Source organism: Neodiprion lecontei, chromosome 3 (genome assembly GCF_021901455.1).
Source record: "Neodiprion lecontei isolate iyNeoLeco1 chromosome 3, iyNeoLeco1.1, whole genome shotgun sequence".
NCBI classification, from domain to species: domain Eukaryota; kingdom Metazoa; phylum Arthropoda; class Insecta; order Hymenoptera; family Diprionidae; genus Neodiprion; species Neodiprion lecontei.
This window is the reverse complement of record NC_060262.1, coordinates 31,127,700-31,155,345: the sequence shown is the minus strand read 5'-3', so window position 1 is coordinate 31,155,345 and position 27,646 is coordinate 31,127,700. Positions and strand designations below refer to the sequence as shown.

The following is a 27,646-nucleotide window of genomic DNA, read 5'->3' as shown; positions in this document are numbered from 1 at the left end:
CTTCGAATAGGCGATAGGCAACGAGCAAGGCAGCATCGACATGTGGAGATTTTTTTTCTTTTTTTTTTGGAGATTAGGGTATTCCTGGCCGGCTGCGATCTGAATTCCAGCGCGGTTTGGCGAAGATGTTTACACGAAGATACCCCCGACTTCCTCGCACGGCTTATAGTGCCGCAATCAATCCAAGGATCGGCTTCATCTATACACCAAATGTTTCGGGTTCGATGCGGTTCAAAAGATTCCCTTTGTCTTAGATACGTTAGCGTCGGAAACGTCGAGACAACGGCGCGTAGACATCCTTCGGGGGATCTTCGTATTGCTTTATTCCGCTGATTGTTTTCGTTCCGTTGTTACACCGACCCGCGACGTTGATACTGCCGAGTAGCTACGGGGGTTTGTATGTTTTGGCAGCAGGCACCGAGCAAATCGCTTTCAAACGATTTAACAGCCAATTTTAATGCTGGGGTTGCGCATTTTCCGTCATACCGCGGAGCCTGGGATACGATGCTGCGTTTCGGTTATGATTGGTTTTGACAGATATCGCCAAAAAAATTCTCAAGATATCGCATTTGTTTGGATTCTAAATAGTTCCGCGGCAGTCTCTGGACAAAATTTGTCGCTTCTCTTTTGACTCGGTCACGCCAATCATAAGTGTTATTTTATTTTTTTTTTACTTTTCACATTACAGGACTCCTCCTTGTTAACGGCAAAAATCATGCACCATGATTTCTTCTTCGCGACAAAGCAACTTGAACTGCCGCTCTTTACGACACAGAGTCCATCGATTATCCTGCATTAACCATATTAATACAGAATCACCCTCACTGGCAGGCACAACACTTTCACTTATTTCAACTGATTATCGACATGAAGGTGATATCTGGCGCGAAGTTTCGAAAGAAATCTATATTTTTTATCCTATATCCTGACACTAGTATTACACTTTCAATTTAAAATTGTACATTAGTAAGTCTTGAAGTACCCGATCATTGCATTATAGCCAGAAAATGTATAAAGAATTATGATCGATCAGCGGAGATGATACAGCGATCTATCATACACCTTTATAAACGGATGTGACGCGGATGAGTAGGTTTATTGTTTATTGTTATGCTGGATCCGCACTATACATATAGTCCACACCAAACAATCGGTTACCACTTGGAAGGCCTGAAAAGTCGCTTTTATTATATCGTATTATAGCATAAAGCATATTGACGTCAGGTCATAAAAGATTTTTTTATAAACATCCCTCTCTCGTCAAGAGGTTAATAATATTTAAAGTTTTTAGGATGGAGAAGAATAAAACAAAAAGTACCGACGCGATCAACACGAGATGCAATAATAAATATTCATAAAAAAACATATAGGGCCACAGACTTTCGCGGAATTAATTCAAAACGTGTTGTGGGTCGTATGTGATTTCTGAATAAATAAGAAATTGAAATGTTATTCATTTATAGCTGACCAGCGACGACGCAGCCGCTATTCGTCGAGTCAAGAGGCCAGGCCGGTAAAGAGGAAGAGCTTTTTCTCCACTTATATGCACAAGCCACACGTGAATTGGATATCAAAATAATCGACCAACACTACGTCAGATTTTATATTGAAAATCGTTTATTTTTTCACGTTCGTCTCATTCACGCCAATCTCTACACTTTACACGCAGATATATATATATATGCGAATATATCACTGCATCACTTCTGTTCTTTTTTCATTTTGTTTCAACATTTTCCGTTATACGTAAAAATTTTCACCACATATACATATGTATAACTGTATTTGATGTATTCGTGTGTTGTTTAAGTACGCATAAGTAGGCTTTATGAACAGACCGGTTTTAAATCACGACAAACTTGCTGCAAGTACTGCAACTAATTGTCTGCACAAACCTCCTACACTGAATTTATTGAACGGAAATATGATTTGTTCGAGAAGCCTTAATCTGCAACTTTAACGCGAAAGGCAAGAATGTTTATCGAAATTTACCTTGGTCCTCCGTACCATTTAAAAATAGGTTAATATCCCTATACACTCTTCGAATCACGCGCAATAGTGGCAGTTGTCTTTTTTCAACTATATAGATATTATTATTATTATTATTATTATTATTATTATTATTATTATTATTAAATAAAATTTGATTTATTCATTAAATAAATCTTCACTTCTTGATCGAGGTATAGCGATGCGCTTTACGAGCACACACCCCTCGATTATATTTTTATTTTTCATTTTCATCTCGTTAATTTTTTCACTCTCTGTAATTATTACTATAACTACCACCTATCACTCGTACAAAACGCGTCTTTTTCAAGTTTAAAAACTCGATATAAATAACGATAATAATAATAATTGTAATAATAATAATGGTAATATTAGCGATACCTCAATAACAATGAAGAAATAAAATAAAAATAATGAGAATAAAGATAACAATAAAATTTATGGATCTAGCATTGGCGACACCGCCGATGATAATAACAATAATAATGATAATCATGTATAGTACTAAAGTGCCTGTTACTATAATAATTATAATACACAATTAAGCCCATATCGACTATCTTGCATGATTATTACCAAAATCTCGTAACGACAGGCGTATTCTTACACACGTCCCTACACATAGGCAGATGATTTTGATGCGTAGCCTGGTATACGAAGTTGGTATAAGATGCAAATAAATAATGAAACTCCTTTGGTTGGTTGAGATGCTCTCGGCTGGAGATCGATGGGGAAGACACAAATCGATGTTAATGGCGTCTGGAATAAGAACAATTTACGTATTACAGGCGTTACGCTTATGCGATCCGGTTGCGTCAGATGTAAATGAACACGTCAAAATAACGATCAAAATCGTAGACGACTTGTAACCCGGACGTGATCGAGGTCATCTTGGGGCGATATCGCGTCGTTTAGCACTCGTCTCAGTTATAGCTCAAACGTGAGGTACCCATATACTGTACCTATGTTGAATGTGTCGGTATGTGAGTTCAGGCAAATATTTTGTTTTTATTTTTCGACTCTTGTTTCTTATTCGCTATGTAACCCGAAATGCTTTTCTCTAGCTTATTGTTATGTGGCAGCCGATAGTCGATAGACTGCGATGTACTATTTTTCTTTTACTAGGTCGGTAAATATCCTACTGCAGACGGACTCTGATCTGGTTTGTAGCAGAAAGCAACTCGGGAGAATGAAGGAAAGCAACGTATTTACGTGCGTCCGTCACGAACGAGCGTTTACTGATAACTAGATTAAAATGAAGCACGTTAGGACGAGGTAATCGTTATGGAAACTGATACCAAGTGTCGCTATCTGTTGCCGCCGACTGGAAGATCTCTGTCAGCGCTGTCGCTGACTGTTACAACTCTACTTCGCAAGTCCGGCATCGACAGTTTGAAATCATTGGAACCAACAAGTTCTCCCACTACGATAATGCTGAGCGCACCGAAGAATTCGCTCGGAACTTATTTGTTCAAATAGCGGTGATAATAATGACGATGATTGAATTTTTTTCTCTCTTCGTAATACTACCAGTCAGCTTCTACGATTCGTACATATTTATAACTGCCTCACAGCCTCTCATTGGCTAGTGTCGTGTGATGTAACAGAAAGTGGTTAGGGCAGTTGATTGATAATGTAGATATGTGAATAAAATTTTCTTTAAATGAAACAAAGAGTGAACATTTTTCCCTCTCAAAATTGAATAACGGCTTTATTGATCACTTCAGTACCGATAGCCTTGCGTCTGGGACTGGTATATGAAAACAATGGATCGCTAATGTTATTACTAGAAGCTTTAGGTATACATCTCTTACATCTTTTAGAATAAACTTGCCCCCTTAGATTCGTCATCTAAATGTATCAGGGTGATGCACAGAGTGCAATTTTAATAAAGTGTATAAAGGTGAAAGTTCATTGCGCGCAAGATTTTTCACTTAACATTTGTGGCATAGCACACGGATTTTCTTGGCGTAATCTACTTGTAAATACCCACGAATTGTCGTAGGATTTTTTCAATACCTTCATTTTGAACGAAAATATATAATTTTTTCGAATATTGACAAAAAATTAACAGTTTTTCGACACAAAATTTATTAGATCTCACTCCCGGGTGAGAATTTAGCTAAAATTCTATGACGACGTGTGAAAAATACTTTAAAATAACAACATGTAAAGGTTTCAGGTGAATCGGCCAGAAACTAGAGAAACATTGCGCTGAGGTTTGAAAAATCAAACGTGAAGAATAATGCGTTAAAAATTCTGAAAGAGTTGCAGTATGCGGTATATACAAATTAAACGTTTTCGACACCCAAAAATTTTTTTAGGAACTAAGTCCCAACGCGCCCATTCGAAGGAGGGATGAAAACGAACAAGAATGCAAAAAACCGATAAACCGATTTTTCGGCCGTAAACGCCCCCTTAAGTTTTCGCCATTTTTTAAGTCTTAAGGGAAACATAAGACGCGTTACTAACCGTGGCGAATCATACGGGCAGAGAGAGCAGCGGCACGGCAGGCCTGAAACAACAAACGAACCGTGCTCGCGTACAAGCGAGTTAAATTAATTCGGCTCGCCGTTGCGATCGGCAGAGAGCGCCCGCTGCTCGGTGACTCGAGAAGAGGTACGATGCTCCCTACCGAATCGACCGACCGTCTGGTTCGCCACACGCATACGTGATACACATGTGCTACCGGTGTCCTGGTTTTTCCCGCTCATGCCTACCGATCCCGCGACCCATGATTGAAACGAACGGAGTGATTCCAGAAGCTGTCTGCCCATCTAATATTTGGGTCCTTAACGGCGTCGTATACCAACTATATTTTAAACAACTTAACTAGCTTGTATAACTTCCGAGTGTATAATTAAGCATATTATTTGTTGCCGCAATCGAATTATAAGAGGATACCCCGCGAAAAACGTTCACGATATTGCCAAACACTTACTCCCCATATTTACGATATGCTGTGCAATAACGTGCCCACGTTGTTTTTATACTTGCAACGCAGTATTCGCTTCTCCCGGGGATTCATCCGTCTTTCGAGCATCATGGGAACACCGGAAACTCGGCGCTCATTCCTAACGCCCTGTCATTCCGTCGTGACTATTGTTAGCATAACATCAAAGTGATATCAAACGTGGAACCAGCGTCGGTCCGTTAAAACGTCGCTAAGGAGAACGAGACGCCTCGGCATGGCTGCAATAACTTTTTTCCAGGGAGAGGAAGAGAGTAAAATTCGTTAAAAGGCATAATAAAAATAGTTAAAGAACGGCATAGAGCATCGAGGCTCGCAACTGCAGGTTGATTAAATTTAGAACCAAGCTCTTCGTTGGATGAGGGAAACAACAATTCTCTCCAGAACAGCGCGGGAACCAAAGACCGAAGACCTACCGACCGCCCGGCTCCGATGGCCAGTTTATAAAACAACTTCTCGGGGCCGCAGGGTAACGAGACTCTAGCGCACACCGTCGCCACAGCGGTGCCGGTGGCCGTTCCTATCTGTCTATCGGGCAATAGAGGAATATTTTAAGACTGCATGCTTGCCGCGCTCCAAATAGGAGCGGCCCACCGCCCCCCGCCTCGCCCAGAGCCCTCAAAACCGCGTCACGTGTAGTCGCGTTGCTTTCCGAACTCGCGGGCACCTCGCCGATAATTTATTGTTAAGGTTCGTCCTCGGCTAGGGGCAGATGATGAGATTTTTTGAAAATAGTGCAAGCCTCAATGAGTTTCGAAACTTACGGGTTTTTGGCTACGCCTCCTGGAGCTCGCCTTTAATGCCGGGGACGCTGTGATGATGCCTCGATGCCAACTTGTTGGCCAGGTCGTGCATCACGTCCCTGTATATCACTGTGTCCAGATTCTCTCCCAGCATGTAGAGGAGGAACCAGTCTCCCATTTTACTCCGTCTGACTATCGTCTCCACAGCTTCTCTTCGGACTAGGCGAAATCTCAGTCTCAACAGGTAGACCCTCATTCGTGGTGAGAATATTATCACGATCTGTGGCGAGCCAAAGATAAACATTACTTATGCACGCTTGACGGAGTCTGTCGTCAACGCGAGATGTTGATTCAAGGATTTCCCGCAGAGCTGCACGCGCATATCACTTCGCGCCGAAACTTTACGACATTGAGTTTGCCTGCACCTTTTGCAAAGTCCGATACCAGGCTCGAGCGATAATGGTCCCCGTGGCACGGCAGTAAATGCGAAATGACTCATTACAGGGATAAAGTGCTGCTACTTTGGATAAATGTGATACTGATTTCCGAAGCAATGCGTTATTTATTGATACTCAGTATTACGATTCACTGTTAGATAGTTCCATGCGTCTCCCACTCCGGAAGAATGGTATGAAAATATTTCACAGTCTGTACGAATTTGAAAACCTCGAGTATTTCCTACCCCGTTCGCATGCCCGATATTTCGATATTTGTAACGACGTACCTCCAATAACCTCATGACTGAGTCTTGATCTTTGAAGGCTGCTTATGTAATGACGTCAACTGCTGTCATCGGTACTTCCGGCATACCGGGATTCTTGACGCACGTTATATCAAACCGACGATTCTCGTGATTACTTAGAGCCAAAGGCCGTTGACAAGATTGATATTATGACAAGGTAGTAGAACGGAAATTGAAAAATTTGGACGACCTACGTACCCTGTACACGACGGTCATGAAGCTTAGAGCACCGAGAAGTAGGAACCAAAACCAGAGGAAGACATAAATCTTCTCGTTTACTACGTTCAAAGGCAGTATGCAGACTGCGTCATGTTTCTCCACCTCTCCGCCAACTCCGTACTTGTAAAAAGTACACTTGGTCATCCGCGGAAAAACGAAGATCATCGGATCGACTCGGTCCTCTTGGTCAGATTCGAGGAACCTCAGAACGTCAATACCAAACGTCAGGAATGCTCCGTCGAAGAACCGGTTCATTAGAAACATTTGACCTATGCAAAAAAAAGAATTCAAAATCAAACACCGCTGTTTCCAGTAATCGTCGCTTGCGAGCAATACGCTCGGTCAGATACCAATTGCATTGCCGGAAGATCCGGGGGGGAAAACCCTAGACATGTACCATTGGACCATGTACTACTCGTTTGAACAAGGGGCGTCATCGCCGACTGATACGAGTCAAAGATCAAACTCTGGGTCGTAAGAAACGTTTAGAGATCACAGAGGTACATTGTTCTAATAGCTGGTTCTAAGATTACTGTGACGTTGCCAGTTGTACGCCTGCCAAATCTCTATAAATAGTTCATTCATTTACCGATCTTTTTTTTACGCTTGCAATGAATAAAATCAGCTTATATCGTTATAGCCTATCAAATACTAGTCAAGTGATATACATAGGGTACGTACATATCGCTAAACTTGGGACGGACAATTCACCCGGCACCTATGTATGTCATACTGAATTACGCCGGGCTAGCAACAGAGGAAAGGAGAAACGAAAGGAACAAAAAAAAAAGAAAAAATTCATGCGTGCTCGAACTTCGTGGAATAAGTTATTTACCAATGACGTTAATGAGGGCCAAAACCTCACAGAGGTAGTACCTATACGCCCACCAGTTGTGGTACTTCAGGTTTTCCCACAAATAATCTAGTAGCAGCTTCTTCTTTTGTTTCTTTTCGACTTCTGAGCAGATGCCAATATCCAGATCCATCATAAGCGCGTGGATCTTCCCACCTTCCCATCCTTTCCACAACCATCGCGGTGTGTAGAACAGAATTGCCTGTAACAGAATTGGCCAAGTTTGGTAAACGAAAACAACGCTTAAAGTATCTCAACGAGTTGCACGTACAGAAATAAAGATCCACATCTCGTGCAATAACAATAGTTTCTAATCACACGTCAATTGTTCGCCATGTTTGCACAGACATTTTAAAGCCGGTGTCAATGCACCTACGTTCACGTGCGAGAAACAAAACACGTATTCAACGTTCGCGCGTCTGCGCACGAGGCTGAAGTTTTTCCATATCATAAGCTTTTTGGCGCGACTCCAAATCTTACAGTTCCGTCGCCCGCGTTCGTATCGGCCACCGACTACTAGCCGCTTGACCTAAACATGTGGACCCTAAGTACTGGATTCGCACATACCGCCTTACCTCGACTTACATAAAACAGAGGATGTGTTTTAGGATGCCATTAGAGCACGCTTTGGCATCCTTTTACCTCCACTTTGCAAGTTATTATATCGTTTCCAAGAATAATTTTAATCTTACTCTCGGCTACCGATATATTTCACTTATCACTTTCATTTTGGCATTCATCTTCCTCTGATGCCAAGGGTGTGGAGGATGTGTAAAACGGACATACATACGAATGCCATTTTTCAACTTTCAGCGCTCGAGTAACTGGATCTTGTTCCATAATAGCATAGCTTCCAGTTATCGTATGTATTGCCTCTCTTTGATCTAATAAATGTACGCGCTCAAAAGTACGAATGACGATATTGGACAGGATCAATAAATGTGTATAGAAATGTGTGTTTCAGACTAATGTTTTGAGAATGATGGTTAACTTCAAGAAGGACGGTGTCTGCACGTGCAACTGTCAGCCTAAGAAAACAGGAAGCAGAAGCTTCCTGCTGTCACGTGCGGAGATTTACTTTTCGCCTCTTGATCAAATTCATCTCTCGAAATATTAAAAGTTCATATAAAATCTTTCCGGATATGAGAACGACGCCGTTCTACGTACGAGTGGCAATAAAGGTGGATACGAGCCACGCTATATTAAATGGTCTAAGAGCATGTTGAACCTGGAACCAATTGCTTGCTGGAGTATTGCGTAGTTTGAAATTTTACAGACCATGAATTTCTGCCAAGTGCAAATGACAGAAACAAATTACTACTTCAGAAAGGGATTTGATAACGCAATTATGAACAAAAACTTTTCACCTGTTCCCCAACCTGTACATCATGTACTCTGCGTAACAGCGATCCATTTTCAATCACCGATCACAATTGTAAAGACCCAATTACGTTACGACACAGGTGGCACTGGCTTGTGACACAGGATTACCAATTCGTTTCAATTTTCGTGTCACCCATCGATATGCATTTGCCCTTTCGCCAATAAGCTGGGATACGAATGTTCTTTCAAACGTGCAAATCAATAGTCCCAACAATGTTCATGACATAGCGATGTAGATTACAAATATCCTATGGAGTTCTATATACGGTTTACCCACTTAAAAGAGCAAAAAAATGATAGTGTACGACCTAGAGTACGAGCAAAACGAAATATAATATACAAGAACGAGTCGTCTCTTCTTGTGATCAGTTTAAAAGTACCTCGCAGATTTCTTTGAAAAAATTATGTAGCCAAAATCTCTAACAACAATATTTTAAATCAGGTACAAAGAAAAATACTATTCTCGGCCTGGCCTAAAATGGACTTAGCCTAGAGAATTCGTAGCAGACTTTAAAAGCCTTCGAGACGTAATGCGGTCAGCATTTGGCCACGACTTGTTTTATTTTAAGTAGACCTCGCGAATTAGGATTCAGAAGACTGGACAGCTAATAGGCGAAAATTGCGTTAGGTACCGCAAGATGAATGTAGGGCACAATACATATCGGCCGTTGCATTTACTTCATGTTGTATTTACACGGAAAGATAAACCGCAGCTTACTTGGAAGAGAAGTGCGAAGATGACCCACTGATAGTATTTGTGCTGTTTGACCAAGGGTTGTGGACCGTGGCCATGTACGACAGCTTTACTGTTGAAAACACCCGGGTAAGGAACCGCCTGACCCAGGCTCATGTTGAACGCGTGTACCATGCTGTACGTCGTGTGTAACCAGCAAAACGTCTCCAATACTATTTTGTCGACAGAACCAGCAGCCTCGCAGTGAATTGGTGATCCGGATAGGCTTTTGCATGCCAAGGTCAAGCAACTAGCCAATAGTAGAGCGACGGTGGCTCGGTAATGTAGTCGGAATATCAGCGTGTCTTCAGAAACCCGCTGGACCTTGAACAACGATCTGATCGAGCCAAAAATATCGATCATTTTTAGCATGATCGGCATGCTCCCCCTAAATTTTCAAGCAGGGATGCAAATCCCTTAGCTTTTTCACCGTCGGAACCACTCGCAGTGTTCAGCCTCCGTGACATAGAGGCTTCTGCCGCGCGTGTTGACTTTAAGAAGTGTCAATCCAGCCGGGGATCAGCACCACATTGATCACGGAAGACAAATTATTATTCCGATCGAAGATCAAGTTCAGAGGCAGACTGTAGACGCGCAACTTTACCCTTCTTATTAACATTTTCACAAACGCATCTTTCCACCTTCACTGTTTTGTATTCTTTTGACAGTTGCAGCCTCTTGAATTTTCTTCTGAATCAAGTCAAGGTTTCAGGTACAGTACGATCAGCTGAAATTCTTTCTGATTCCTTATCGATACTTCTCCGCTTTGCTGATTGGATAACTGCTGCACTTTACAATTCTCGACAGCAATTGGTATCCTGCAGGGCGCTCACAGATTGCCAAGCAAGTAGCATGCAACTGTGATAGTTTCGGTCTGGGAGGAAATGAAGAAGAATGGAGAAGTAACGATGTAGAAGCAAGGTAAGGAACACAATCTTAGGACGGAATAAACACGTGGAACACAGAGCCGAGCTGTTAGAAGACTGAAGAAAGACTTGAGAGGCCTCCTTAGACCTCCCTTGGCCTCCCTTGGCCCCCCTTGGCCTCCCTTGTTCCCTTGGCCTCAACTACGACTACTACAAGTCTAGGACGACTTACACGCAAGACACGACTTATATTATCTCCGTCCAATACTGGCCCTCATAGAGTCTTGTAAACGGGTGCCAACCAGGCTGAGATTTCAGATTAACTAGGTGCGCCGGGTGCGGTAGTGTTGATCAGGAAATTAACAACTCCCAAAAACTTGGCGAAATGGGAACGGATGAGAGATCGTGAAGCAGATATGATACGACAACTAGAGAAGAAAGGGATTAAAGTTCACACGGCCTAATGGCAAAGACTTGAAGTCGGCACAGTGTTCCAAATTTACTGTGTGAAATACAGTCGATTATCGCATTCTCGATTGCAAATTGTCGATAACCGGATGAAGATGATCGGATGACGGCAAGGGAAGGAATAAGAGGAACGTGTAAGCCAACTCCCTGTGTCATGTGAAAGGTGAAATCAATCTTAAGAAGTGTACCTCCTAATAGATTTAAGCCAAGCATACTGTAGGTATCCGGGCAGGATCGACCTGCGTAGGTAAATATGTATACGTACATAGGTTTATGTACGGATTATATGATTGAAGAGTGCTCTTTTCGGAGGCCTTAGATGCTAAGATTAGCTAAATCTTTTTGGGAGCATCGATAATGGACTTTGAAACCGACCGACACTCTGACACGTTTTGTCAATTATCATATAAGTGTGCGAGTCGGTTCTTAACGATTATTTATTGTTCATTCGCTTATCCAGCTTTATTTGCCTCGTATAAACAAAGGCAGACTTGAGAGTGAAATGGTGGTAGAAAAATTTCGGCACGGTATTATTTGTGGAAAGGTACCGGGCATGTTTGCACTTCATTATGTTCAATCCGCCACTCAGGAATTTACGGCACGATTAATTAACTATTGATAATTAATAAGCATCCTCGATGCGAAGCTGTTTTACACCCTAATAAAATTGACGAGTAAAACAGTGAATACTACCAGCATGTGGCAGGAATGTGATTCGCGTCAATTCCTCTCGTCGCCATATAAACGATGCCTCAAGCACGCTCTCGACATCGATAATTCTTCCGCTTTTCCGACGTTGCCTATAAGAGTCATCTTGAGTGGTAAGCACTCTTGTCTCAATTCGCCCACGTCAGAATGCGTACGTGGCTTAGTCACAGGTCTTCACAAACGCAACAAACCAATGGATCGTTGTCCCCCGCTTACGAACGCTTCCCAGAAAGCGTATAACCGTGGCGTCTTCTGAATGATTTAGTTCGTTTTGCAAGAATGATTCAGGAATTCGTGGAGTCCTGCTCCATTTCATTTTGCTTTGCTGTTAATTTAAGCCAGCTGTTACAAGTTACTTTTTCTACATAATTTTAGTCTTAACGTCTCCATTTGTACCACCAATTTTACGTTGGACTGAATAATACTTGCGTTGACTTGGTACAACGGGCAAAAGCCCAAGGTCGGATACAAGCTTGGAATTCAAGACCGAGAACAACTGAGTTATACGTTTTTTGTTTGTTTTTTAATTAAAATATTCGAAGCTACCCCGCAGCGCTCGCTATACTCACCACATCAAATCCACCCTGCTTGGGTATTGCTTTTGACCCTTCACTCATTATACAATGTTGTTAAACATAAATTGCACGTTTATACCTCCAGATACGTAGAGACCGTATTTCAATTTAAGTACAACCGTGAGACTCGATGCAAAAATGGCCAAAGTTGATTAAATATGTTTTGCACTTCTTGCCTGGATATACATCCATTTAATATGGTGTAACTCCTTCTTATAGACCTTTCATCACGTATATTCAACGTGGTTCCTTACTGTTTAGTTACGCTCCAAAAGGCACAATAATAAAAATCTCTTTGATGAATAGCGCCCGTTGTAATCGGGTAATTTTTATCGTCACGTATCACTGAACAAACGAAGTTTCCTAATAAACGACTCTAAAGCCAGAACATTTCTAACAATAACATATTCCAAGTTACAACTGTGTGCAAGACATTTGAAAGAACCGTTTGAAAAACGATGTTTAAGATGTGAGAAGAAAACTTCAAACGTTTTTCAACGTGCACGTCTCTATCAATACTGTAATTGTCTTTTTGTTTTACTAGTTTTATTTTCTTTTATAATTTATCCCCAGTGGAAAGGATTGAACGTAAGTTTCGCACTTTCGAGGCACTATCGTAACATTCCTTTGACGTATTAAATCCGAACTGCAAAACGACATGCGAGAAAAGGAGGGCCGCAAAATGACAGTACTAGCTTTTCCTAAAAAAGATACCAAATTAACATACCGTGTCTGGGCAATTCTCCTCTCGCTATAACCGCTCGAAGAAAACGACCCCTGAGCCTCGAGCAATACAGATGCTTGTGGGATTTACGCGACGCGTCGCGATGGCCAAGTTTGAGCGAGGCGTTCTATCACCGTTAAAGTCAGGTCTGTTGCTCTCGAACCATTCTCGGACCCAAGTCCCCTGACGTGCAGCTTCGAATAGTAGTGATAGATGACCTACGGTCAGACGCTCGAAAGTCAAGTAGAAAAGGATCGTGGCGGTCAGGCGAGGAAGCAAGCAAGGAATAGCGGCACGACGCGTACGGTCGAGTGGCCGACGGCGGGCAGAAGCACGGTGACGAAGAAGGTGTGAGCGACTGAACCGGAAGTGTTGAGCTTGGCTTATTAAGGCGGAGCCTGCACGCGGCGACGTGTTTTGCAGAGCGTTTAAATCCCGCAAACGCGGCGCTTCGTCACGCGTGTAATTGTGTTTTCCGCCCCGCGGCCACGTACCAACTTACAAGTGTTAAGTATATATGTATGTGTATACGTGTAGTTTGCCTACAACTCCCGTAGAATTCGTTTTCGCTCATCTCGAGTGAAAAGCGACGCGAACTATTTGCAATTAGGTGCTCGGCGCCGCACGGCTCGGTAGAAAAACGTATACATGAATTTCGACATTGAAACTCGAGGACAGGGAAGAATCAAACCCACTCTCATCTCTTCGACTCATTTCCACATTGAAACTTTGATCTGCGACTCTGTGTCCGTGCCGTTCTCATTTGCGATCATGCATGATGACTCTTACCCGGTTGTGAAATACTCGGAAAACTTCAGAAGTTTTACAGATCGTCAACCATAGCTTTAATGAGCCTCCGGTCTATTAGCGTCCGGAAATTATTGCGTTTCGAGACGCGGCTCGTACAAGAACCAATTAAAATTGAACAAAATTTGATACATAACCGCGGTTCGCTTGTACAGTGGCGCCTTGACTGCGTTATTTATTATCGTTCATAAATAAATTATCACGTGTTCTCCGATTTCATTTTCAAGAGTAAAGAAAGGAGAGAGAGAAAAATATTGATATGAACTTAGGTATTTTTCACTATGCTTATTTGTCTAGTTCGCTAAAGTGTGCGACGATCGTCAAACCTCGCGCATCACTTGGCGGCTCTCTCTGATGAGCGACGCGTGTGCAGCCTCTTATCATTCATCGCGGTACGAGTCGTTGATGCAAAAATCCGAGAGAAAAGGGCGCGACGACACCTGCTGGACTCAGATGACACCGAAAATTAGACATCCAGGTCATTGTCAAACTATTGTTGGAAAAGCACGCGAGTCAGACGTGAGGCAGGGCTTGCTCCGGCCTTGGCCGGAAAACTTCCCCTGATACTTACACCTCGGATTCGAAGTTTGATGAAAGGTGCTGCGCGCCACGCGAAACGAGGGGTTATTCTTTACGATCTGTATACCCTCGACAACAGCTACGCTACCGTTCGCGTAGGTCGATTATTAGCTGTCTATTGCCGAAAAAAATTTTGCTATTGCTTTGAAATACTATGTACACGTCAATCGGTTTAAATTGAACTTCTCGAAAGATCTAAAATCATCACAGGAGTATTGCAAATGCCTATCCATCGAAAAAACAATTTCTAAAATTTTATATCGAAACAACTTGTCCTCCAGCGCTAAGATTTTCAAGCGTGGAAATTATTTATTACAGAAAAATCCAGCTAGCACCTCTCAATGCTTGACGTCTTACTCGCGATGCAGCTGAATTGACCGCTGGAAATAGATATAATTGATAAAGCTGTGCAGTTCCACCGGACTCCATCGCATTAATAGTTAGCGTTGTATCCTTGATCATTATTGGCACACGTGACACAACCCAGTGATCGCGAGACTCGCGAAGGAAGCGGCGCTTAAATGAGAAATATGCCCGTTTAGGGTTTCCTTCTTGGCAATGAACTAGTCTGGTTATAAGCTGATATAGTAAGCCGCGTGACCGCAAACCCAACAACCACCACCACCTTTTCATATGTAACCTTCCCAACGACTCCATTTACACATGGTCACAATATATTACTTTCCGTGTAATTATGATTGTCTAACGGAAATTCAGCCTTGACACCATCCTGGGCTACTTCGATACAATTGAAGCCACTCAGCCCCGCGGCTATGTTAGAAGATTCGCCAAACGTTAAGAAGGGTGTAAGCCTTTTATATCGGCTCGCCGTACCTCGTGAATCTGTTGAACCAATGTGCAGAAGATTCTATAAGCGAAAAATATAATCCATGCTTTTCCTGACTGAAAATATTCTGCCTTTTTGTATTGAAGATTTAGTGAGAGACTGATGAGGTTTTTTTTTCTTTCGTAGTGCTGACATAAATTCCTTTGCTAAAACCAACCGGATCTGCAGCACAACTTTGTCAAGGAAGAAACTGGACCGATACGAATTGCTTGACTTTGATAGTGGCGCCGAAAGATCGTTCATCAACCGCGATGGACACTTAGGCTGACGCCAGAGTGTATATAGATATGTTACAAGTGACTTCGCTCGTTCGGAAATTCAGACTAATGTTCCCGTCCGATGGGAAAATCGTTCAACTCAGGATCAGAGCGCCGGAGATGAAAGGAGTTGGCGGTTAATTAACGAGTCGCGGGAATACCGGAGGAAATGTAAACTCTAGAAGCATCGGGGAGGGTGCGAAGACTGATGAAAGGGGGTCCCTAATTCAATCGAGTGCATCTTTTCGGCGTGTTTGGAACCAAACCGGCCCAAGTTTACATCGATGTTTACCGATGTCGAAGTTTCGCTTACAAGGCGATGCCTGGCCGTCGACACATTGTAAGGGCAGAACTATAACGCAATTTTTTCGCACCTCACATCGGTCGAGGTCGACACAAGCGATAAAGACTTGCGGCGGATTTACGCCCGGTTGAAATAAAACTGAGTGCAAAGCTGTGAGAAGATTGAACGGTTGAGGGTTGAGTGAGAGTTACCTGGAGGAAGAGCATGAAGCAGACCCACTGATAGTACCTGTAGACCTTCTTCTCACTCTCCGGATGGGCCTTGGAGTTGTCGACCCCGGGAAATGGAACCTCCGAGCCCTCCTTCTTCTTGTAGGCCGCTGTTATCGTGTAGGTGCTGTGAATCCAGCAGTAGGTATTCAGGACATCCTCGGGCAGATCCTTGCTGTGAATACAGTCTATCGGATTGCCTACGTACTGCCGGGTCGTAACGATCAGGGAGAAGGCGACGAGCAGCATGACAGTGATGCTGTAGTGGAGTCTGAATACCGCCGAGTCGATGTGGATGTGGGAAACTTTGATGAGGTTCTTCAGACCGCGAAATATGTCCAACATCTTGACGCACTACGATCCCGTCGCGCAGCGGGTCCTCGTCTCTGCCGTTGAGCAGAATATTACCGAATAATCCTCAGACACCGGGGGTCCCAGAGTTCTCCGCGTTGCGACCTGCAGATTTGTCCAGGCACTCGCTGCGAAGCACCTTGCCGACGATATTCCGTACTTCGAACGTTTTAGGGCGACTTTAATTGTTCTCATATCGAGTCGTATGGTTTTAATGGGTTTTATTTTAAGGAACTAGACGATTGTTACACTGCGGCGTATACGTCGATTTTTTCATACAAAGTTATCGGCACACGTGTGCAAATTTTCCGCGCCGTATCCGAGCGCGCTCCTTTATTTTCGCGGTTCAGGTGTTCCTGCGACATCAACGTTATACGCGAGCGCGAACGGACGGATGGGCTGAGATTAATCTTGTCAGAGAGCGGGGCGATCATCACGTGTTATTTGTCTCCATTCCGCTAAGATTCTTCGAGGACCAAGCGGGTGTTCTCGGGTCGTTCATCCTCCTCCTCGTATTATAGATAAAACCGGGTACCCGAAAATGCCAGCGATCTCGCCGACAGGGCGGTCGGAGTCTTAGTGGTGTCCAATATTTCAAACTCTTTTGACTAATTTCCAACTTGACAAATTGCCCTCGTTCCGGAAAAAGTTCCTAGATGTAGCCCTTCCCTCACCCTTCGTTTCCTACAGTTTTACGACAGTCGAAAACCAAAGCAAAGTTAGGGTTCGATGAAAACGCCGCTCGGCAGGGGGACCTAATTTTATTTTATTTTTCTGTTCCACTAACTGCCGAAGTGGCGGCGAACGCAACCTTGGGAGAACGAAAAATAAGAAAGATGACAATGGCAACGCCGGCGTCAAGAAGAAGAGATAAAACTGTCGAATCGATGCCGAAAGCTGTCGTTACCAGCGCGAGTAAACCCGATTCGACGCTTTCCGTGTTACACAATTGTAGTAACAATAAAGCTCTGATTCTCTAGTCCGACGCGCGGCCGCGGAATGATGCGGTCGGAACGCTGTTTCTCATCAGCCTGTCTCTTGATTCTCTTCTCCGGGTCATTTTGTTCTATTGTACCTACGCTTAGAGTCACGATGCTATTTTCGCTGTTCCGCGTACTACATATGCAATTCGCGACCAAGACTAAGTGGGCATATGAATCCCGATCGTACCCTCGCGCAGAAATGTTTTGAGGACAGAAATTACAGAAATAGAGCGGAAACCGAGGCGAGCTCGGGGCTCAGCGTCTTCTCGTCGGTAATCCGCGATTCTCTCAATTCTCCTGCGCGCAAGGATATTGTATACCAACGAGTACAGAGGGCGAGCTATCCCGAAAGGCCGCGGGCAAGTTTTGCGGTGATTTAACACGGCGAGGAAGGAATACTTGCATCGATGGCAAGAAATGAGGCTATAGCCGGGAGAACCCGTACAACGTCTCTCGTAAATATATCAACGAATAGTAAACAATTTCGTGGGCGGCAGGCAGGGCGGCTCTGATTCACGCTACGTAAGTACTCCAGGAAGCTGACACGACCGGATCTTCGTCTACCGAAACCCCACCATCTTCGAGGAACAAAGCTTTTTCAACGAATCCAACCAGCCTCGGGCTTCTGGTCGCAAGTTATCGTTTATTTACTCGCTGGCGCGTCATGACGCAACGGGATACCCAAAGTTTATCGAACGCGACGTCAGATTGTTTCAAACCAGTCGACGAGCTGCGGAGGTGAACGCGGAGCGTTTTCAAACGGTTGAAAAATCCGTAACTTTGAGGAATGCAAGTTCCTCTAATTTGAAAAGCAGCAAGCCTCGTATCTGTTCCGCGGCTATTTCCTCGTTACCAAATCTGACAGTCGCGGCGAGTCGATATTTCAGATTTCCCACTCACTCTGTGACCGCGGTCCGGAACTGACCGTATCTTCCGCACCTGGGTAGAGGAGCGCTGAAACGAGGACCTTGATTTCTGTCGCATGCTCTCCCCTCGATCGCAGCTCAACCCCCGAAAAGGGCGAGTTTGCCAAGTTCCTTTAGCGTTGGGTCAAGTGAATAATATTCTGGTCCAACCCACTTCGCAGGGAGTTCCGATCTCGCCACGTTCCGTCGAACCCGGTGACGCCAAATTATAGTCGAACTGATCGCGCACCGCCAACCGCGATTCGTCCACCGTCAAAACCAACTTTCAAAACTCTCGATACTCGACGACGGACGATATAAATTTTGGAAATCTCTCGGCTAAAGGCGAGCCGACAGACTGACTGGCTGGCCACGCACTCGACGGCCCGGTCCCTCCGTGGAGGACCAGAGGTGGAGGCAAGCGGCTCCAGGAATAGAACGGATCCCAAAGTCCAAGTCGAGCGCGCGCTCTCGGACAGGCATATACTTGTGAAAGCCAGGTTTTATATAGGACCACGCGCCCCGCGTATTCGGAATCAAGCCAAGCAAAAGCTCTTATCAAGTATTAGCTATCAAAATTCAACTACAAGTAGCGATCTGCCGCGCCTCGCAGATGCGGGGACGCGGAACTGCGGAATTCCGACAGCCTGCAATTTGAGGCCCACAATTTGTAGCGTACGTCTCCGCCCCCGATGACGGTCATCGTTGACGACATAGGATTTACCGACAAGTTTTTAAATCAACCCTTCCTTCGTTTCCTTGTTAAAAAAAAATAAATTCCCACCCGTTTATGTGCTTCAGAATTTTTTTTTTTTCAATTAATTAAAGAAAATCTCAAAGATATTTGAATACAAATTTCCGATTAAAGATATAGCAAAAATACTTTTTCCCACCTCGAATTGCACTCTTGAAAGAATATACAGTTAAATTAACCGTAAAGATAGCACACCCAAGGGGGCAACTTTATTTTATAGTTGTGATACCTAATTATATAATCGAACAAGCAATGATTATTATAGCCTGTTTTCTCATAAAAATAGGTGACTTGACCAGAGATAAAAAAAAATACATGCACGCCTCAGATTGTCCCCACATTTCTTTCAGCAGAGACCCGAGTGAAATAAAAAATATGAATGAATTGCGAGATTTTCTTTGATGTATAGTTAGAAAATTATCGCGTGTGTGCGTGCGCATGTTTTTTTCTTCGTATTTTGTTTTTCTATTTCAACTTTGTGATTTGTTACTTTTTAATTTTCAAACTAATTTCACACTGTTTTACAACATTGGCGTAATATATTGTTCTCAGAATTTTAACTGATTCGGATTTTGAAAAAACACCTCTTCCACGATTTAATTCCGTGAAATATTATAAATTTGTTTTATCACAAGCATATCTCACGGCTTAGCAGAACCGATTATACGCAGACTCTATATACCTGCTGTGAAATGGGTCCATAGATTGGAAAGAATATTTTTTCAATATTGCAGAGTGATTAATTCTGTGATGATTGCCAGTATTATATTGCAATATCTCTAGAGTTTTGCCGCAAAATTGTATTTTTTACCCAGACTTTAGTATCAAACATACCCGAAATAATTCGAGCACGTGTATTTCAGTGCAACTAAAATACATATTTCTACGTCCGACTCCGTACCCTTTTCGAAGCTCATCGTTAGCGGCATTCCGTTAGCTATAAAAACTGAACAAAACGGATAGAAAGCTGAAGACGCAAATACACGTTCGAAAATACGCCCCATGCGCTGTCCGCAACGAGGGGTAACGTAGGTAGTTATGTACATCTACATATACCTATATGACATATGCTGTTATGACGTTGTACTATATAAAGTTGCGGAATTTACTACATATTATCTTAAAACTTGATGGCAGCGCACGGGTGGCTGCAGATGGATATACGCGTGCGATTGCCCTCGGAGTTGCGTCAGAGCCTTGAAATTAAAGTTTTTCGCGTAAAAAATAAACGTAATATTTGATTTTCCCGAGGCCCCGAGGGTACATCACGACGACTGCCCGCAAAGCAACAAATTCACCCTCCTGTCACTTTCAGTATTTATGCCCGTGGGATCTTTCGGCGACGCAGGGACATATATCTGTCCACCCATGGTCCTATACCCATCGTTTTACGCTTCCAACTCGGCGCATCGCGTCCGATGAAATTATAACGTGTATTCACGATTGTTGTGAAAGATTATTCGTGAGATCGGCTAAGCCGCGCGATAAATCTCAAGGATACTGTTGTTTTTTTCTCTTCCTTCATCGTCTAATGAATAGATTTACGCTTCGCGCTTATTTCCGCAGAAATAGATAAATGATACATTCGTACGGGACGCCCAAACAACGCCTGCGGATCGACGAATACGAAAAGTCAAATAGTGACTTAATTTTAGTCCGTGTATTTTCAGTCGATTATAAAGATTTCTAAAAATATTCTCCTCCACTACATAGCTGTGGCATCCGCGGTCTTCCCATCCTTAGTCTCCAGGAGCCATGCTGGATCAACGGAAAGAAGTCAACGGACGTCAACAGAAGTCAACAGAAGTACAATCGGGAAGGTACTGCTTTTTCAACTGTTTCAGGTTTGACTGTTTCACAGTCGAACACGAATATAAATAATTATTTTTATCTTTGCCATTCTCTCCAGAGAATGTTACCGTATGTCGATTTTCTTCGTACTGAGCTCGCATTGAATTCCAGGATTAAGGTTTCGTATGGTTTTTCAAAGTTTCAAAAGTTTTTAGCAGCTTTGAAATACTTTCTAATTCCGATTTTCCGAATATACTGAACATTTTGTAATCCTTCGGAGCTCGAAACGCGGCTTCTATTAAACGTACAAGAAAGAAGAATGTGAATTTGTTTTTATTAAGTTTGAATTGTAGCTAGTTAAATCGGGGTAATGTTTACCTGAAAATAAGAAGACTACATAAAAATTGCGAAACGAGCTAATCGAAAAAATCGTAAAAAAAAAAAAAAAAAAACACGACGAACAGCGAGGGTTTACGGCTGTCGAAATCTACATATCTAAAACAGATAGAAGAAACAGAAAAACTTGTTCGAGATCAATCTCGGCTGATCAGCAGGAAAGGAACCGCACGAGGTTTGAATTAATTTCTGAATGAAGATTGATCCGCATATTTCCGTTCAATTTTAGATAAAATGCCAGAGTCGCCACCATTTTAAAAAATCTAAAGTACCGGCTCGAGAGGAGAATTTAGTCATCACTCGACACAGCAGTGCCAATATGCACCGTCGTCGGACCGTTCGTCGGATTATTTGATCATTAAGACAACAGAGTAGTGTTCTGAAAATTTCCGAAGCAACAATCGTCAATCATTTCGTGACCATGGAGGATTGTTTATTAAAGTGTCTCACGACTCGGCTGTAAATACCTGCTAACAATACGACCCACGCCTGATACCAACGAAATGTGGCTCACAGGGAGTTTGAAAACTAGAAAACGAAAGCGTGTTGACCGTTCGATTATGTATATTTCTGGACGACAGCGTGTGTAATCGTGCACTGTTACCCTGGTAATAACGCTCGGTGTTAGTACAGCGGCGGGCAACAATTCGCCTACTGACAATTAATAGTGACAGGTGTCACATCAATTTTCGAGTAATGACTCCGATATATACGCGTCCTCAATAATTTCTCAAGCGCGTGTATAGCGCATTGTTTGATAATATTCCGGGCGAGTAGTTGCATGGTCGAAATTATCACCGATACATGATCGTCGCCTCGACCATTTCAGGGACGAATCCATGCATCGACAATTGTCTAACTACACTGTTTTTATAAGTAATTGGGGACTCGATGGACGACGATTGCAATTACGTATTTGTAGACGCAGGTTTGATGACGCACGTACTTCTCAGCTATAACGATCAGTTACGCAAGAGATCAGAAGAGGACCGTGGCTATATCATCCTCTCTAGGATTTCCCATAAATTACCACTCTAAGTAGCCAAATCAATTTGTAACACCGACCAACCCCTTCTCGTGCAGAGAGTGCAGGCGCCCGTCGATCAGACGTCGATTTTATTTTTAAAAGCCGATCGTTATCTCTTGCAGCGAATATATTGCTCTCGTAAACCTTAGGAGAAATTATTATTACATTATTACACTTGTGTATTTTCTGCGATGCCGCTTTCGCAACGGTCAGATTACGGTCCAATTCTATAGCGTAATCCAATGATATGATATCTTGTATTACGACCGCAATCTGTCGGTTACAAGCTTCGAGTTTTGCCCGAGGAAGGGTCAAACCCTTGTGCCCTTTCAAAGAGTCCGGGAACACAGTTACCGACCTCTAGATATTCGCAGATTTTCACTTTGGTGGGTCGGGCCCGAGGCTGTTGTTCCTAATGGAATCAAGTAACAGGAGTTTACGAGTCATGCGAAAAGAAGCGTCAGCAAAGGCGAAACGGAATTAAAACCTCTAAATTGTCGGTGGTGATATTAACGATGACTGATTACGTAAGGCGAAAAGATGTTCTCTTATTGTTAGCTAACAATACACGTGGAAAATAAAAATATTGTAACTTTGGTCAAATATAAAGAAGGAAGTGAACTCGGTTTGTTTATTCTGAAAATTCCGATCACTATTTACGTCTAAGTTTACTCTGTAGCCAGGCAACCCACTAACACAAAACGTCAAACGTCAAACCTGCGCGTATGTCGTTTGCCAAAAAATATCTTGCACGGCGTTCGGTTATTGACACCTTTTTTTTTGGTCACACAATTTCCGGACGATTTACAATGATTTCATATATTTGGTAAACAATAAATAAAAATAGTCCACGATCAAACTTATTCATGACTTGTAGTCCTGAAACCTACAAAATGTTTAATTGGTTCCAAAAAAACACAAGGTGCTTTATCTAAGTTCCAGTTGGAATATTTCTCACCTGAGTTAACTCAACTTGCATATTTGTGTTAGTGAAATAAATGTTTCAAGCGACTTGTACGTGGATTGCAAATTTTCTTTTCATTCGTGCTCAGTTATTCGTGACAGTATTGAGGGTCTTGTATAATGGACGACGAAATTGGTAAGACTGCGTATAATTCACGTAGTATAGTTAAATAATACGTTATCAAGGTAATTCGTCATAGACATACAGCGTAGAAGACATTTCGTTCAGAAATTTGAACAGATCATATCAACGAGCCGACATTTCGGTACTTCGGTACAAAACAAGTTTGGGAGAGAAGGATGTAGGTCATGTACGTCCAAATTCAACGTCCCAAAGAGTAGAACTTTCTTGATATCTCACCGTTGCCATACCCTAGTTAGAAGTTGCGAAAACACACCGAAACTTACCTCATTTTCTTTCGACAAAGGGAAACTCTGTATGTTCTACTGATATACCTGACAGTTCATATCCAGCAGTACATATTTACTATCAAAACTACTTTCGCCTTCGCTTCAGAGGGAAAAAACTGCTATCGCATCGTTAACGATATTACACGTAAGAGATTATATGCATATGTATATGTACCTGAAAGAAGAGCGTGAAGGCTACCCATTGGTAATATTTCACGTGTTTCACGACGCTCGAGTGCTCGCCTTGGGGATGTTGATGTCTTGAGGGTCCGACGCCAGGGTAAGCCACGTTTATACCACTCAAACCCAGCATGGCGGCTGTTATGAAATATGTACTGTGCACCCAACAGAAGGCGTTAAACACGTTCACGGGAATATCTCTGGACCATAAGGATTACAATTAAAGACAAATATTAGCGGTCAGGTCAAAGTTATAAGGTCTGATGCCAGTGATTGGTCATTGAATGAGTTTACCTTGTATGATCGCAGTCGATTGGATTCCCCACGGTTTGCCGAGTGCTGATTGTTATCGAAAATATCAACAGCAGTGCCGCCGTTAATCGATGAAGCCTGAAGACGATGCTATCTGTTTTCACTCTGTTCACCTATATCATAAATTTCGTTTTGGCATTGCCCTCAGTCTTGCGCGAAACGTTTAAAAACGGTTCAATTGTCTTAAAAAGATAATCCCAATATTTTTACAAATATGCACGTTTGATGACAAACAATTTTCGTTCCCTCACCAAACTGATCTAAAATACTGTAAAAACAATTAAGATACTGTCGTACAAAATAAATTTAAGACTGTGTAAACATTTTTTTAGCATGAGACAATTCTCGATGTAAAAAACTTATAAGTTAGCTTGTATAATAATATTGTAAGTGAAAATGCAAATTTCTTTTTACAATGTGGTCTACCCTTAAGATTTGATCTATGTTTACTTGCTTTATTTTTTTTTGTTTTCCTCCAATCACATCAATTAATTAGTTTGGCTTCTTGAGAATAGTATCCAATAAACTTGACCTAATATAAGTTTGTCGAAAATTCCTGTTTTCTGATACTGTAAGGTCCTGACCTAAGCATCATTATCATTGAGGTGTAATTCTCGAAGTATGAACACAAGCAATTTGGTAATTAAATCACCGTCGAGTGGGTCGAGTATTTCAACTATCGGGTGAAAATCGGAATTCCGACGTCACGTAACTGAGCAGTTCCTCCTGCCGGCAACACACATCGCTTGTCTGTCAGACGTTACTAAGTACGACAGGCGGAGCAATGATGGATTTATATTGTGGCGATACGTTATACGGGGGCGGGGGGCATTTGTTGGAAGTGGAGATTTATTATTCTCCACACGGTCCGCTGTCTTGACAGGCGGAATTTCATAATTTCACTCTCACGTCAATATCAACAGACGCTAAGCGTCGAGCGGGGTTCAACCTTAGCCGGGGTTGTCGATCGTCTCGTGTTCCGCGTCTTTAATTCTCTCCCTCAACAAATTATGGTTGCGGAATAACATTCGATGCACGTAATTCGTCCCGGTCGGGTTATTAAAGGAAACCAACACCAACGATTTACGAAATCAATCGAGTGACCGCGTAGAGAATTGTCATTGAATTTTACTCACGTGAGAGAAAAAGTACAGACTTCTTATCGCGTCCATTGCACTGGAACCAGACTCCTGACCACCGCCGTTTCGTCCCTTCCGACCAGCACCCTTGGTCTTTCCGTTGGCCTTGATCTGGTCGAGCTTTTTCTTCACTTTTCGAAACTGTTTCGGCTCGCCGCTCTTCTTCTGATCGTTGCCCTGGTGCGCGGACGATGGATGACCAGATTTTCCCTGGAACTTGTTCGCTCTCATTCCCAGCCGGAGTCACTACGATAATTAGTTCCTTGACTTTCATCGCCTCCTAACTTCGACAAGCTGCGGTCCGGAGCTTTCCCAGCTTCTGGCCGTGCGCATGCATCGAACCTGCCAGAAGGTCATTGCTTCACCTTGTACTTCACGAGGTGCGATTTAGGGAGTTCGTGGAGCACCTGGCGTCGGCCAGGCGTCGAACGACTTGCAACATCCTCACCGCGTATCACCGAGTCTATTGGGCTTTTTGTGCGTGATAGAATGCAATAAGTTTCTCTCGTAATCGACACAAGCCCTTATTCTCAGGGGTCCTGGGAACCTAGGCTTCCGACCGGATCACTCGTTCGCTCTTGGATAAAACACTCGGTCCTGATGCTCATCGGGACGTCGTTAAATATATGGTCTTAACGGCCACGCACTATAACAAACGCATTGGAGGTATAAGAAGAGCGGGTCAGCGGCGCAGGAGGACTTCCAACAAACTGAGAAGAATCTTGGACACGCGACTCGTCCCCTTGCCAATTCTTGCCTCTGTTTTTATTTTTACACTTTTCATCTTTCCTTGTTTTCTCTCTTAGACTAATTCATTCTACATGCTGCGACCCAAATGTATTAATACGTGTGTATATGCATAATATGTATACATATGTAAATTTCTGATCTAATAATTCAGGCACCCCACTGATTTCGTTGGCCGACCAGTATAACCCATTACGAGGGTTTCAGTGCCTTCTATTTCCGTTCCAACAGCTTTACTCATCCAATATTTTGGAAAAACGGGACCTCTTCTCGAATCACGAATGTTTCGACATTGGGTGAAAAATTTCACGATAGGACACACGTTCGTCAGTTACGAGATTGACGAAAGATCCATTGATCACTATGGAAGCCGAATTCTCGTGCAGCTGCCACGTTTCGGACAATTCAAACTATTTTAAAGGTTTCGGAAGTTGGTTACAAACTCTTCCTTTTGTTAACTGTGGAACGAACAATTCTGCAATACTTGTCGGTCCCAATAAAGTCTCCCCAATAAATTTCAAAATGGTAAGTTCTTTCTTTGCAGAGTCAATGAATATGAAACCAATTCGCTGTACTTTTCACCGATTCGTTAAAATTCTGGTTAACTTGTCGTTAAATGTCGAAAGCAATTAATTTAGTACCATAAGTTTACCCATACGATTAGGGTGCTGCAGAATTAAGTGTTCTTCTCTGAGTTTTTCCAACTTAGCAACTAAACGCTTAATTCTCAGACAAAAATGTCAGGATCACACTACATAGGCACGATGTCACATGTTGTCTCGCGCAAGCGCGATTTAAATCTAAAACGGCCATTTTTCCGACGAATTTAAGCCAATCAGATTTCAGGAAACATTTGATCACAGAGTGATCACAAATTTAAACAATGCATTTATTTCTTTACGGTAATAATCAAGCTTACTTGCAATTTTTATGCAGTAGACGCATTTTCACACTTGTGATCGGATTGAGGAATTATGGTACTCCGACAGAGAAACCCGAAACATAGAAGCTTTCCTTACGTTCATGCCTCAGAGACGCGCGTTCGCTCCAGAATTAAATTCCTCAGAACCAGCGTTCGACGTATAACTAACTATAAGTTATTCTCATTGGTGTTGTGGCTGGATTTGAGTGAATCTTCATATGATTCGAATAACCAAGAGATTTTCGTCAGCGCCCTCGTGAGGTCACCGGAGTATATTTATCTGTTAAAGAGGCGGAGGGCCGAGGCCTACCCCACCGCAGTCCGGAATAACTGGGTTAAGGCGAAATCATATTGTCTGAAGACAGCAGTGATGGAAGTGACCTGTGCAGTCTTAACAGCTCCCGTGGCAGATATAACTGCACTAAGATCCGTCCTGCATATAATCACTCCACTAATTATTTACCACTCAAGATACGGTAACGAGGCATCTCGTAGCCTGCAACTACCCGGTTGACCTATTTTCGCCACACAACAACGATCTTGGGAAAACTGGAGAGCATCGCATACCGACGGTGTATTATGTACAAGAGAATCTCTTGTTTGGACATCAAGTCAGGGTATACCGGGCGATGGAAACTATCATCTTTTATCAGACACTTCAATTTTATCCTATTCTTAGTTCCATTGCACACATTGTTCATAGTATGTTGACGGAAGATTTGAAATCGTCGACGGCGAAATAAGAGGGGCTTCCTTTGGGAATTTTC

General features: G+C 42.8%; 1 protein-coding gene across 4 annotated transcripts; it reads right to left on the bottom strand.

Annotated features, from left to right (window-relative positions):
* Positions 1-1,590: 1,590 nt before the first annotated feature.
* On the bottom strand, positions 1,591-25,904 carry LOC107223744 (innexin shaking-B). 4 transcript variants are annotated; one of them, XM_046735985.1, is made up of 7 exons: positions 25,208-25,904; positions 24,054-24,184; positions 23,755-23,959; positions 7,521-7,740; positions 6,665-6,954; positions 5,746-6,004; positions 1,591-2,769 (listed from the first exon to the last, which is right to left on the bottom strand). In XM_046735985.1, the coding sequence occupies exons 1-6, from the start codon at positions 25,439-25,441 to the stop codon at positions 5,756-5,758; spliced, it is 1,329 nt and encodes a 442-aa protein (XP_046591941.1). In that variant the 5' UTR covers positions 25,442-25,904; the 3' UTR covers positions 1,591-2,769; positions 5,746-5,755. The 4 variants fall into 4 exon arrangements, with proteins under 4 accessions (XP_046591941.1, XP_046591943.1, XP_015519022.1 ...); XM_046735987.1 differs by lacking the exons at positions 23,755-23,959; positions 24,054-24,184; positions 25,208-25,904 and adding exons at positions 15,981-17,033; positions 18,233-18,590 and having other exon boundaries at positions 1,594-2,769; XM_015663536.2 differs by lacking the exons at positions 23,755-23,959; positions 24,054-24,184; positions 25,208-25,904 and adding an exon at positions 15,981-18,590 and having other exon boundaries at positions 1,594-2,769.
* Between the last annotated feature and the right edge of the window lie 1,742 nt (positions 25,905-27,646).

Coding starts and splice junctions, on each gene's coding strand:
- LOC107223744 (XM_046735985.1), bottom strand. CDS start 25,441: ATGAGAGCGAACAAGTTCCAGGGAAAATCTGGTCATCCATCGTCCGCG. Junction 7,741..23,754: donor CCTTCACGCTCTTCTTTCAG/GTACATATACAT, acceptor ATTCTGTTACAG/GCAATTCTGTTCTACACACC. Junction 6,005..6,664: donor TCATGACCGTCGTGTACAGG/GTACGTAGGTCG, acceptor GGCTCGCCACAG/ATCGTGATAATATTCTCACC.